Consider the following 14492-nt stretch of genomic DNA (forward strand, 5'->3'; position numbering starts at 1 on the left):
AGGGAGGACAATGGAAGAGGGAGAGTCTGTAATGCACATATACCAAGGATAGAGATTGTGATGACGAATTAATCGGCAGGATATTGGGAGAATTCTTGACAATATGCAAGTACATTTAAAACAGGGGGATATTAGAAAGAATGTGATGATTGTCATGATGATAATGGTGATGATGATAAGGATGATCTGTGTGATGGTGATTTCGTCAAATGTCAGTATTTATTACATACTAAATGGTAAGGAGGAAAGGGTTCATGGTGTATCGGAATGTTCCTTGAATGTGGATCTCATTGTCTGAATCTGGGTCCCGTCACTACACCAATGTCCTTTTGGCTAGTCGTGAATCAACATTTGCCATTTACCACTTTCTACTTAAATTTCATGTCCTTTGCCTTTGATTGTATTGAAGAATGTATGAATATTGTCAGTGTAACATTGTTAAAACCTTGCATTTGAGAATTTAGAGGGCAGCTGAGAAGAAGCTGTATCATATGGCGATGTTTGTAACCTAGGCTAGTATTATTTGAAAACTAGTCTCCTAATTCCTGCAGAGAACTCATTCTGTGCAAGTGAAGGTTGCAAAAAAAAGAAACTACAATCAAGGATTTTCTGAGTTGTTCTTAAAACTTATGGACTTTGAGATAAAAGGTGTTAAATGCCCAGCAATGTTGATAACAATATATATCAGTGACTTAATAAGTGCGGACTACGTATATTTGGTTTGAAGTTTATGTATTTTTCAAGATACATACCACTTTGTTTGACGGTAATTATGAAGAAAACAATTTTATATTTGTTTTGTAGACGTTCAGTGACCTTGATATGACGAATTATGAGAAGCTGAAGCAGAAGACTGAGGACCAGCCCAGCGATGTACCCAATGAGACCACAGTCATTCAAGATATAGTTACCGAATTCAAAGATTCAGACCACAATGCAAAGTAAGAAAGCTTTGTGCGATAAGTCCTAGTCACAAAAAGCATCCTACACAACCTCTCCTAAATTTTTCCTTAGAATAAAATACTGGTACATTAGATCTCATACTTTTTTTCATATTAGTTGACAAATTAAGTCCATAAAGAGTGTCTGAACCCTAAAGTGTGATATTTTGACCTTCATTTCTGGATTAAGAGCATAATACTATTCCATTAAATTGTACAGTTTAAAAAAAAATTAACTATACAATTTTCTTGATTATGACATGGACAACAAGCATGCCTGTTTTTGGCTGGATCACAGGCTTGACAGCCGAGATCATGAACCAAGGTCACCAGATATGTGTCCTGTTGACTGGCCTTCACGTTGTTCTCATAGGCCTTCTAGATTTGTTGTGCCTTTTTAAAAATTTTCCCATTGTTTCTCTGATATATACAAATATGCCTCATGAAAAATGGCCTTGTCCTTTAAATATCAAAACTCAAGACCTTATTGGGATGTGTTGGATGTGTGTCATTTAAGTGACAAAGCTCCAATCAATAATATAAAGAAAGTTGATCAAAAAATAAAAAGACCACTCAATATTGCATCGTTTCGCCAGTTATCGATTGGCTTCTTCAAGCCAATGATGATCCCGCTGAAGAGGAGGCCCTTTATTTGTTAGAAATTGTGCAGATTCTGTTTGCACTGGAGTATATCTAGCGCGCAAAAGACGGCTTGGAATCTTTAATAATTTACATCAATATATTTGTCACGAATACGATGAGGATTATGTGAGATTATGCAGAAATTACGTAATGATGGCAAGAAAAATTATGAATTTTAAGAGCATTTATGATCGAAATATAACATGACTTCAGAGTTTCTCCCTTTTCACTCTGTCACCATTCATAGATGGGTGTCGGCTCTTGAAGATCTCCCCTCCCACTTTGACCCTGGCTTGGCCTATGTCAGTCAAGACACTCTGGACGCCATCATTAGCTGGACCCTAGAGGCACTGGACTACCAGGTAGCCATGAAGCAGACCTTGGCAGTCAACATCAGACAGCTGAAGGCTGGCATGAAGCTGACGTGTCACTTGTGTGAACTGGGGCCATCTGTCTCTGAAATCTTTGTGGTAAGAGAGATTGCCAATCACTGAGATAAACAATGAGGACTGCTGGATATCACTTTGTGAATTATTTTGTCAGACTTGGACTCATAATGGTTTTAGTAGCTTGTAAGAGTTTTCTGACAAATTTCCTCATGAAATATTTTTTCTTACCAGAAAGCCATTACTCTCATGTATATACATTGGCAATACATGAAAGAACTGCTTTTGGAAATGTTTCATTAAACTACTACGATTTGCTAAGATACAAATGACTTTATAAATGCTATAATGTGAAGTTCTATATCTCACGTCCTAAGTTTTTCTTGATGTTTGATGAATTGTAATTGTATTTTTGATAATAAAAAAATTGTTTCATAACTTTTCCATTATATGTTTGAGTGTTATGAGTGTTTATCTATAACTGCATAGATGTTTGTCTACTTCAGGTGATGCAGTTAAAATTTGAGAGAGATTCACATTTGACCTTCCATAATGGAGTTGTTTGCAAATATATATATATATATATATCTATCTATCTGGGTACCTGCATTCAAAGCTGGGGGCCCGGGTTTGATTCCCGGCAGAGACATTTTTTCGGCATCACCAATTTTTCCAAAGGGTAGATAGCTCTGGGGAACCTTGATTTAAGCTATGCCTACCATTGTTCTCTTCATCCATTTCTTTACACAATATATATATATATGAAAGACCCACATTTATTTCTTTAATTTCTTGAATTTAGAAAGCTTATGGTAGATACAAAGAGAGACTCTCTCTCTATTTTATTTGGAAAATGCATGATGTTGATTCTGATTTTGTTGGTCTTTGTGGGGGTATCATTTTTTGTTATTTGGTCAAGTAAATGGATGTTCAAGTTTTTGTGGTCCATTGCTAGAAATTACAATCAATTTCAAATGAAGCCTAATCAAATGCAAGTCCTCTCATTAAAAGTTGTTTTGCATTCAGTTGCAATTTGACTTTCTTGCAACACCGCATCATGCTTGATTTGGGGACTTATGATTGAATTGCAATTGAACATGAGTTTCTGGCAATGCCCAACAAGGGTTTGTAATGAAATCAAGATCTCTTTTTTTTTCTTGGTAGGATGCTGGTGTTCAGGAGGCTCTGATGAAGCTCATCTTTACAGACCACATGGCCTCATCTCTCAAGCTGCTGGCTATCAAAGGTGAGTGCTTTGCAATTAGTGTCTTGGCCCTGTAACAATAAACTTAGCGATTGATTGTGAGGCTTATATTTATGATCAATTCCATTGATATTTGTGTACATTCAATCATAGAACTCAGCCCAGTGATCATCACTAAGCTTTATGTTATAGGGCCTTATCGCTTGACGCTTTTCAGACTTGATTCTGCAATTCGCAAATGAAAATGCCTGTGGAGTTCATCCATGTAATTGGGTAAAAGATTCCATGATTTATATCATGAATGAGGCGTAGAGGGTTTCTTTTTAAATGGAGAATGGTATTACTGGTTAATCTGGGATTTTACACCCCTGTATGCACTATTATGGACTAATTGTCATTTCCAAGTCCCTCAGAAAGGACTTTCAGCCATTGGATCCTTTGTTGATTACTAGCTAGCACTCTTGCTTTCTTATCACCCAATGAAACCCTAAGCACATTTTTGCAAATCTGACAAGTCTTCGTTAAAATAAAGATATGTATATTGTTTTTCATTAATTCAATTATTACATGTATTCACAAAATACTCTGAAACAAGGGCTGATATTATTCCATGTATTTCTTTAGTTAGGTGTACACTAATACTTGTTTGAGGAGAGCAAATTTGTTTTCATCATACTCCTGCTTTCTTTGGCATCATGATTGTATCCCCTTCTAAGCTAGTCTATCCGGCATCCAGCATGCTAGTCCCAAGCTCCGTAGTAATGTCCAGACCTGTGTTTTCCCCTACCATTCTAATTTAGTTCACTTTTTAATGTCTAAATTTAATGATGATTCACCTCCTGCAGCCCTGGACAGTGCCACCAAGTGGCAGGTGGGCATTGAGAGATTCCTTGGGGTACACCAAGACTCTGATAAGGAGGGCCCATCAGGGTACCAACGGATGGTCAAGTTCCTTCTCTCAGAGCAGACTGTCCGGGTTGTGACTGCTGCAGCCGTCCTTCTAAGCAAGCTTCACCTCTATGAAGTCTTGACCAATCTGAAGGAGGTTTCAGAAAGGTATGTAGATATGACCTTTGGTTTTTTTTCAGAGGCCAAGAATGTTCAACGGGGATGCCAGTTTTCAGAAAAAAATCTAACTTCTAACTTCATTCTGACCTTGGGTGCTATATTTTTAGGCCTTCAGAATACAACTCTTGAGATGTTATCAAAGTCGTTAGTTGGGATCATTATTTCTGGATTGGTTTTCTTGATGGAAGTGCAAATGTTGAAAGTCAAGTTATTTGTTGAATATGAACAAGAATCCTCGATAGATTGCAACGTTGGGCTTCATCATTCCTTGGGAGGGCTAATAAATGGTATTCAACCATTTATATCTTGATAATATTCTCTATTCCTGAAAATCTATCAATCTGAATTAAAATACACACCCACACTTCAAAACTCAACAAGGTGATAAATCTCATCTCTACAAAGCTGTCTAATGGTTTGAGAGATCCCTTAAAGAAAAATCGTGAATTGAATTGTTGTTTCAGCATCTCTGATCAAGTGCCAGCTCTAGAGGCAGAGATGGAAGCCAGTATTTAGCAGGGAATTTCACCAAGTAAAAATTATTCTAATCCTGCAGCGTGTCATGAAATGAGAAAAATGGGAAAGTATGAATATTAATGAATGAATTGGTAAAATGTATTTGCCATGGCTATGGAAGAAGTATTATGAAACACATCATTCCATAGAAGTGAGGTCTAAAATTCTCGTTTAGACTAGGTTTGAACCTAGGTTTGATCATCAGAATGCCATCTTACAAAGACCCATACAAAGCTGACAAATAGCTATGTATATTCTGGAGAGAATCCTAAAAGAAATGAATTGTTTTGCTGTTCCAGCATCGCTGATCGAGTGCCTGCTCCAGAGGCAGAGATGGAAGCAGGCTCTTATCAGGGCAATGAAGAGAACGCCGAAGAGGGCGATGCCAAAACCCAGACAGAAGCTGTGGAGGAGACCATTGACACCGTTGATGCCAGTAGCCTAGAGGAGGAGAGGATGGATGGGGACGCGTCGTCGATCAGCTGTGGCGACGTCGACAAGGTGATCGGGCTCCTCAGTGAGCTACTCAAGATCATCAGGACTGCTCCTCAGTCAATTGTAAGTGTAGACCAGTGGTTGCAGGGGAGATGGCTACTCATTTGGTGCATGGCTTAGAAGACAATTTGAAGAGGAACTTCTGTATGGCATTTCATACAAGGTCATTGTTATAAAGACAAGTTTTGAAGACTATCTGAACTGCCATTCAAACAGTACCTTTTAGGTATAGACAAATGAGAATGTGGTTGATTATCTTACATTGCATTATCATTTTTAAAATTGCCTAAAAATTGACATTTCCCACACATTGATTTTTTTTTTGTTAATTGAATTAAATTACAGCAATTTGATTGTACAGTCAAAGTTTGCTCATTAATTGCATTTAGTATGACTCATATTTTTGAGCCTGAGTCATCAATAAACAAAAACACTGTGATGTGAAAAACAGCAGAGGGATCAGAAATCAAAATATTTCATGTCTGCAGTGAAACAGGAGGTAAAATAATCATATCCCAGATTACTAAATGTGTTGAATATTTTCCAATATGATAATGGTAGATAAAATTCTTGTGGTGTGATGAAAATGTAAACATTTACTAGTAAAGTTGACATATATGTTGCTTTGACTTTTACTCAGGTTCAACCTCAAACCAAGCTACCATTCTTCCCTACCTCTGTAACAATCAACAGTCCACCAGCACCAGATCCATGGCCTGTCATGTGCCATATGTTCAAACACAGGTATAGTCTTTATTCTTCTTGTTCAGTCCCACCTATTGTAGTCCCACAAAATCTTTATATTGTTGCCAAATACCTGTGTATCCTTGTGTTGTAATAACTGTGTGAGCATGCTCTCGACCAGCTTCAGTAGACAAAGAACAATGCTCTCTAGCATAAGTGTCCCGAAGAATGCAGATATTCTATAAAACAGTGCAAAAAAGAGGAGTTATTTGAAGAGGAAGACTGATTCAAATCATTACCCTGCTACAGGGTGGCTGCTATCCCGGTGCACTTGCATCGTAAGGAATAGCTATTTCTGCCAGGTACCCATCTACTACTTTGGATCAAATGCAGCACAATAGCTTTCCCTACCTTGATAAAGTAGGTGATTCATGCATCCTGAATGTTTATTACAAATACACTCTGCTAAAGCCAGGGTAACCAGATGAGTAGAGACAAAGTCCTATTTAAGCAAGTATAAGTATTATTATTATCATTATTATTATCAGTAGTATCCTGTTATTTAACAAAGAAGCATGTACTATTATGAAAACATGATGCCTTTAACATGTCTTGTTCATTCAAATATAAATATTCATTTTCCACCTTCAGAAGTCTGTTGGAAAGCCTGCTGCTCCTGCTCTCCTGTCCTGTCACGTCATCCAATGAGACATTGAGTAGTATGATCAGTGAGATCTTGACCGATATGCTTGACCATTGGCCAGGTAAGCTTGACAGTGTCCGTACAAATACTCTTGGGTGGTGGAAGAAGTAGCTTTTGGAAAGGAATTATCTCAGAGGATGTACATTACAATGTATTGCAATGAGTTATTCTCAAAGGAACTGTTAGTAAAGTGTCGTATGGCTAGATACAGATGCTATGTTGTCAGTTTTTGCTCTGAGTCATCACTTTTTGGTAGTATGGGATGGTTAATGATTGGGAGAGGGGAGGGGTTCAATTTTTACTTCATTTTTCATAGTAAGATTAGAGCAGTCCATGAATCAGAATATGTAGCAATTTGAGACAATCAAATTTCATAGCCCCCCCCCCTCCTTTTAGAATCCAAACTTAATTGTATGTTTCACACCTTTTGGTATCCTGTTCTTTGGTGTCAAATTAGAATCTAATTGTTTTTTGTTAACATCGGTTAAAGCCAGAATTCATTCTTTTTTCTTTGAAATTGTTGGTATCAAAGAGTATCTGAATGTGAAGTTTGCAATATTGTCAAAATTGGATTAGGGTTAAATGAAATTAATTCCCACTGCATTGGATCTTCTAATACAGTCTTGCATGAAGATGTGTGTAATTGTGAACAGCTAAGAATTGAAAAATTTAAAGTAGGAAAATATCTTCCGATGATTACTTCAGCAATAATGGTGTCCCACAAAGGTTTACTGATTAAACATCATGATGTGTTGCAACTTAAGACCTGACAATCTTTGCCAATGATATATGAATTTGATGTCCATGTAACACTGTCAAAAGAAGTTGATTTCTAATACTACAAATCCTGGTAAGATTTCAAGATCAAACATGAATTACTATGGTAGGACACTTTCTTCACATTTACACATCAAATCTGAGCCACATCTGACTTGATCTTCACTGTGAAATAAGATAGTTGATACATACGTTGCTTAGACAACTTGGGCTCAGCCTTTCAGAATAGCCTCCTTCTAGGTGTCCATTTGCATTTCTGTTAATTATCTTCATACAGACAAGAGATTCTTTATGAACATCTATGAAAAATGTATCTTCATCACCACCATACAGGTCTCCTGTACATGTTCACTGAAGTTGAAACTTGCAAGACCCTCTTCCAAGCACTCACAAGTAACTATGACGATGAGGAATCCACTGAATTTGAAACCAGCCTTCAGCAGCTAGGACTCCGCCTCGTCTACACCTTGAGTGCACTACAGTTCATTGACCTTGTCAAACAGCACCGTACGACCTCCAATGACCTCTTGACCCGGGTCGAGAATGAGGGAGTGCTGGGGGCCTTGAGTGGGGCGTACATGATGGCGGGGAGCAGCCTTAATGGCAGGCAGGCCTTGGCTAGGGTGTTCTGTATGTCTGATAATCTGGAATGTCTTCTGCCTCTAGCTCACCTCATGGAAACAAGAGATGCAGGTAAGAATTTGATTTGAAAAAAATAGTTTGGGTTTTTTCAAAGCTTGTATCTTGTTTGGATGAATCTAAACATTATTAATTTTTAAAGTTTGAATTTATTGTTGAATTAATTATTAGATTATACTATAAAATGCATTTTGCGAGAGAGGTTAAATCTGATATCTCATGTTAAGTGCACAATTAAAGTGTTTATAGAATTATTACACTACAGTTTTGTGAGCTTTGAATTTTAGAATGATGCTGCATTAAAATTGACATTATGCAGTCTTTATCAACCAAAACTTAAGAGGGCAAGGGGGAGGTGCAAGGATTAAGGAGAGCATATTCTAACGTTTAAAGTGTATTTTTCGTGTGAGTAAGCATGATAAAATCTGTATTTCTTTTTTTATTTGAACTTGCTGGGCAACTGACTGTTCTGTAATAAAACAGAGTTTTATGTGTGAACTGATAATGAGGAGGGTTTCCTTGCAAGGTTATTCGAGAAATGTGGCTAAAGTTAGAAGTAAATCAAGTGCGTTTGTTTTTATGCCTTCCCTTATCCAGGAGATGAGAAAGTATTGCTGACCAGCAAGAAGACTGCAACCTATGGCTACGCAGCCCAGCTACTCACATTTGTTGTACAATACTCTGAAGACATTCCATTCATGCATAAGAATGTTGCTGCCCTCTTAGAAAGCTGCACAGAAGAACACAGTAAGTTCATGTCTTTTACTACCATTGATGTGTGTAAAGATAACCCAGACGCAAGTATCCGTGCTGGCAGTCGAGTTTGGTAGGTCCAGTAGTTTGTTGGTTGAGATCCGTTTTACCCAGCATGTAAAGGTTTTTTTGTCTCACCTGCATAGCAGAGTGAGACTATAGGCGCCGCTTTTCCGACGGCGGCGGCGTCAACATCAGATCTTAACCTGAGGTCAAGTTTTTGAAATGTCATCATAACTTAGAAAATATATGGACCTAGTTCATGAAGCTTGGACATAAGGTTAATCAAGTATCACTGAACATCCTGCATGAGTTTTATGTCACATAACCAAGGTCAAAGGTCATTTAGGGTCAAAGAACTTTGGCCGAATGGGGGAATCTGTTGAATTACCATCATAACTTTGAAAGTTTATTGGTCTAGTTCGTTAAACTTGGACATTAGAGTAACAGAGATGCCAACCAGTACGATTTTATCGTATTTAGTACGATAAAACAAGTAAAATACGACAGTACGATTTTGGCCATCAAAAATACGATTTCCCGACTTTCTGTGATTGTCCTGTTTTTGTCCCATATATGTGTGCTATGTATAAGCACAGTTTCAAATTGCCAAGTGCGTCTTTTTTTCAGTACCATAAAAAGTGAGCTACGTCCGTCTTTTTTTTCCTGTAATACATGTACGCGCATGCTTCCAGTAGCGGTAACAGTTTTTCCCTACTTCACCATGTGCAATTTCTAATGCACACATTTCCAGTCGGGATATCACAATTCTGTGAAATAGTAATTTGAATTGCACAGGAGATAAATCCCCGTTCTCAGCACATAGGATGTTCGAGTCTTTTATCCTCACAGTCGCCGACTTTGCTTGTCAAAACAGAGCCTTATTAATCCAAAATCAATAGTTGTGAATTATAGCTTTTTAATTTCTTTCTTGGTGAGGGGTAAATATCAGACAATAAATTACAAACAAGGCTCCATCTAAAAAAAAATAGGAGGACGCCGTGCACTTGAGTGTGGTACTTGTATGCTGTTAGCTAGCCAGTTTGAGCTCACGTTCTCTGCCAGAGCTCTGGGTGAGAATTCTATCAGTAATGGCCTAAGTGATGGTGATTTTCTGTTTCAGATAGAGTTTAGATTTCATGTTAATTTTTGAAAACTGTCAAAAAACTTCATGATTCCTTCATTGTGATGAATATTTAAGTTATTAATGAATACATTTTCACAGAATTTAGACTCTCCCTGAATGAAAGGCATTTTCTGTGAAGATCTGCGTTTTCAAATAACTTGTGAAAAACTTAAGGTACATGAACCTACAATACATGTACATTAAATGTAAATCACATGTAGCCTGTGGCTATGTGCTGGAATTTGAATAGACTTAGTTAGATATTGATTTAATTTCTTCATTTCTTTAACATAATTTATATGCAATCCAAGTGCACCTCACAGTCACAATCATACACAAACACCCACCCACAACCGTGATTCTAACCATGAAAAAAAAAAAAATTCTAAATTTATTATTTGATCTGAATTCTCTCTTTTTTATATATTTATTTTATTCATTTATTTAGATTTTTTTTTGGGGGGTTCATTGTTTGTGGTTCATTAAAGATGAAAAGTAAATAAGCCCATGTAAAGGGGATGTGGAGTGAGGGTGTCAAAACACACTTAAACATTTAAATCTGATTTCTTAGTTGTTTGAATAAGCCTATTACTTAGTATGCTATTTCTGTACTAATTAAAAAATTGCAGGAGCTGCGCTTACTGTAAACAAATTTGGAGTGTGGTTCACAGTTATATTCTTTTTTTTAATTGCCCCTGGTTCCAGAAAATTGCCCCCAGTTCCTGTAGAAAGCCCGCAAGCCGGGGGCAATTTTTTTTTAAGCCTTGCTTAATTCAAGGCTTGCACTGGTCATGTTGAGTTTTCGTGAAAATTTGATTTTTTGCTAAAAAATATGATTCTTGAGGATATTCAGTCTGATTTTTTGTGTCAAGAGGTTGGCATCTCTGGAGTAATCAAGTATCACTGAACATCCTGTGCGCATTTCAGGTCACATGACCAAGGTCAAAGGTCAATGAACTTTGGCCGAATTGGGTGTATCTCTTGAATTACCATCATAACTTTGAAAGTTTATGGATCTGATTCATGAAACTTGAACATAAGAGTAATCGAGTATCACTGAACATCCTGTGCGAGTTTCAGGTCACATGATCAAGGTCAAAGGTCATGTAAGGTCAATGAACTTTGGCCATGTTGGGTTTTTTTGTTGAATAACCATCATATCTCTGTAAGTTTATTGGTCTAGTTCATAAAAAGTGGACATAAGAGTAACCATGTATCACTGAACATCTTGTGCGAGTTAGAGTAGTTTTCAAAGTCAGCACTGCTGCTATATTGAACTGCGTGATGCAGGTGAGACGGCCAGAGGCATTCCACTTGTTTAAATAAAAATGCCTTTTTCAAAAGCAGAACTTGGACGAAAAATATATGCGTAAGATAGCTAGGGTTGGAATATAGTTCATATTAATTTACATTATAGTAAAAAATTTGTATTTAATGCTAACATTGTTGTCAGTGGCAACTTCCTATGAAACTTTGATTTTGATTGGTAGTTGGGTATGTTACCATGGTAGGTACCAATGACACAAGTTCACCACTAAGTTAGTTTTATACTGTTGCTCGTAGCATTGTTTACACTACAAGGAAACGGCATATATAACACCAAAACAGTATTCTGGTATACGACTGTATATGTAATTATAAACAAATATTTCATGCAGTATTGAGAGGCTAATCAATATTCCTAATGTTCACTCCCCCTCTCTCTCTCTGTCTCTCTCTTTGATCTAGTTGTTCACAAGTGGGTGGAGCCTTTGAAGACAATCAAGCTAGATGCTAGCTGCATAGGTAGCATGGTTGAATACCTCAATCACAACATGACCCAAATGACAAGTAATCTCACCAACATAGCTCCTGGGATCCTTACATGTCTGAGGACATTGCTTCATGTAGTTTGCCCACCGAAGGTCATGACTGAAAAAGGTAGGATTCTGAAGGGGTTATCACAGGGGTGACATAACACTTGTGCTAGTCCAGTTTGGACCTTGTTTTTTGGAAGCGCCCTTTCCCCAAAGCTAACATAGAGGGCACATGTCTCCCAATCTCTAATCAGCGCCAAACCACTCATCTTGGAGGGAAGATGAGTGGTTTGGCGCTGATTAGAGATGGGAGACATGTGCCCTCTATGTTAGCTTTGGGGAAAGGGCACTTCCAAACAAGGTCCAAACTGGACTACACTTGTGCCTGTGATGATTGCTCTGCGTCTAAAATGTAGGGTTAGGGTTGCAATAGGGTTTTATGTTCAGTTTGGGGTATGGGTATAGCATTTAATGCAGCGCTGTAGTCTTTTGACCAAATGCCATGGAGCCATCACAGGTGATATGAGGTTGTTAAAAGTCAATTAACAAGAAAGCTGACAAGAATGAAATAGAAGGAAATAAATGTATCAAGATGATTAGGATAAGGAAGTGAGTAGCAGATTGTGATAAGGATAGCGGTTATTTACTGAAAAACAGAAGGGGATAAACAAACATGTGGATAAATGAAAAGATAGAAGAGATTGGGAGAAGGGCAGGAAGGGAGGGCAGAAGAGGAGAATAGAACAGAGAGTCAGAAAGAATGAAAGATATTTCATGTTGGTTGCACAATTCATCAGTTTCATATGTAAAATGCATTTTACCTGTTTTTCTCTTGCTTTTACCCAGGATTACAAGTTGACCTGAAGTACAAGGTTGCCACAATGCAGTTGTTTACGTCAGGAGCACTGACTGCTTTCACTACTTGTATGAAGGTATGTGCGTTCTGTCTGTCAAATCTATATTATTTCCATTTGAATGGGAAAAAACACCTGTAACATGTTATTGTTTTTCCTTCAGATTTTGATTATCCATTCAAAATTCCAATTCTTGGTTGTCATTGACAAATCTTGTCAAATTTATTGATTCGTATTATGGGGGTGGGGGTCGTGGTATAGTGGTTGACACTCTTGTCTTTCAATCGGAAGGACGTGGGTTCGATTCTGAGCCATAGCGTGTTTTCCTTAAAGAAATTTACCCACATTGTGCTGCACTCAACCCAGGTAAGGTTAATGGGTACCGGCAGGAAGTAATTCCTCAAAAAGCTTTTGTGCGCACCAGAATCGGTAGACAAGCTTAGCCGGGTAATATAGGAGCGCCTTGAGCACCTAACAAGGTGGATATGTGTGCCATACAAATTCTATGTAATTACCAGTATTCATTATTAACATTATTGCAAGAATAGTATTAAATGATTCAAAATCTACAGCATTTCCTTAATACTCTAAAAATAAGTCTGTTGATTTTTCTGCTTTATTTATTTGCTATTTTCAAACAAGCTAAGAAATGCACATGTTACATGTAATATTTCACATTACCCAGGTGGATGTAGTAACTTGTTGTAAGACCATTTCCCACTTCTCATACTTACAGAAAGTGTCTGATTACATGCTGCGTCCATGGCAACAAGGGATCAGTCTTGCCAGTGGCCACACCCATATGCTAGAGAGCATTGTTCTTTGTCTACTGAAGCTGGTCAAGAGCATGCTAACACAGTTATTACAACACAAGGATACACAGGTATGAAACAACAGTATAAAGATTTTGTGGGACTACAATATGGAAAGCGTGGATGAACTTTGTATTTAATTCTTTCTTGATTAATATGTATCCCTACTATTATCCATAACGGGAATATAATTTTTCTGATATTTCACTTGTGTAGTGTCTACTTCTGTAGTTATTTATCAACATTAATTCTACTGGGTACTCAAATCTATTTTAAAAAGATATTTTTTTCAACTTTTTATTATCTGTTCACTTTGCAATAATGAACCAGATACAATTTACATGCTTCCAATACTATAACTTTGCTTCTTAACCCTTTTCGATTTGTTGTTGCAATCTTGCTGTTTCGTACAATTACATTCAGCAATGGTAATAACTAGATTCATCCACTACCTTCAAATTAGAGAAGCTAATAAAAGATAACACTTGGTTAACATCTATATAGTAATCATAAGTGTCAATGGAGCAGTATGGAAATCTTGAGTTGAAGAACATAACATGAAAACAATTGTCATTATTATCCCCCCAAACCTAATTTAGCATGCAAAGAGTTAAATGGATACATCTAAAATAGACTAAATACACTTTAATAGTTGGTGTGTTCCAGTTGGAATGAGTCCTTGTAAAAGTATAAACGCTTAGAAATGATTACCGTAAGTAACGGTGTATTAACCGTACCTTTTTCTCGCCGGGATAGAAGCAAAAGTCAGGGGTGCGGTTTATACACGGTGACGGGTCTGAGCCAGCCCGCCGTAACCCCTCCCGTACATGTACGATGTCTGCCAGTTCACAACACATCGAGTGGCCGGGCGTAGCCGCCCAGGCAATGTCGTTTAGAGGGGTATGAGCCGCGGGTAATGGGAAGCGATTATTACGATCTTTATTAAATATTGTCCATAACAAACGCACCCACCTTCATGACACTAATTTTTACTTTATTCTCGATTCAAAGTAGTGAAGTTCCCTGGCTAAGTTAAAAGAGACGCCAAGCATACTCGGTAATATTTTGTCACCGCTGAGCGAGAGTTGAGTGAGCT

General features: G+C 37.6%; 1 protein-coding gene across 2 annotated transcripts in view; it reads left to right on the plus strand.

Moving 5' to 3' along the window:
- Positions 1–14492, plus strand: part of LOC121407567 (protein virilizer homolog) — a 54186-nt gene that overhangs the window by 17232 nt on the left and 22462 nt on the right. For both annotated transcript variants that reach the window (XM_041598706.1, XM_041598707.1), the window contains exons 7-18: positions 805–941; positions 1831–2053; positions 3134–3215; positions 4019–4229; positions 5057–5315; positions 5893–5996; positions 6588–6700; positions 7750–8109; positions 8653–8802; positions 11663–11854; positions 12577–12662; positions 13321–13467. In XM_041598706.1, the coding sequence (XP_041454640.1) occupies positions 805–941; positions 1831–2053; positions 3134–3215; positions 4019–4229; positions 5057–5315; positions 5893–5996; positions 6588–6700; positions 7750–8109; positions 8653–8802; positions 11663–11854; positions 12577–12662; positions 13321–13467 (2064 nt within the window). The remainder of the gene's footprint in view (positions 1–804; positions 942–1830; positions 2054–3133; positions 3216–4018; positions 4230–5056; positions 5316–5892; positions 5997–6587; positions 6701–7749; positions 8110–8652; positions 8803–11662; positions 11855–12576; positions 12663–13320; positions 13468–14492) is intronic.

This window comes from Lytechinus variegatus, chromosome 2 (genome assembly GCF_018143015.1).
Source record: "Lytechinus variegatus isolate NC3 chromosome 2, Lvar_3.0, whole genome shotgun sequence".
In the NCBI taxonomy this organism is placed as follows: domain Eukaryota; kingdom Metazoa; phylum Echinodermata; class Echinoidea; order Temnopleuroida; family Toxopneustidae; genus Lytechinus; species Lytechinus variegatus.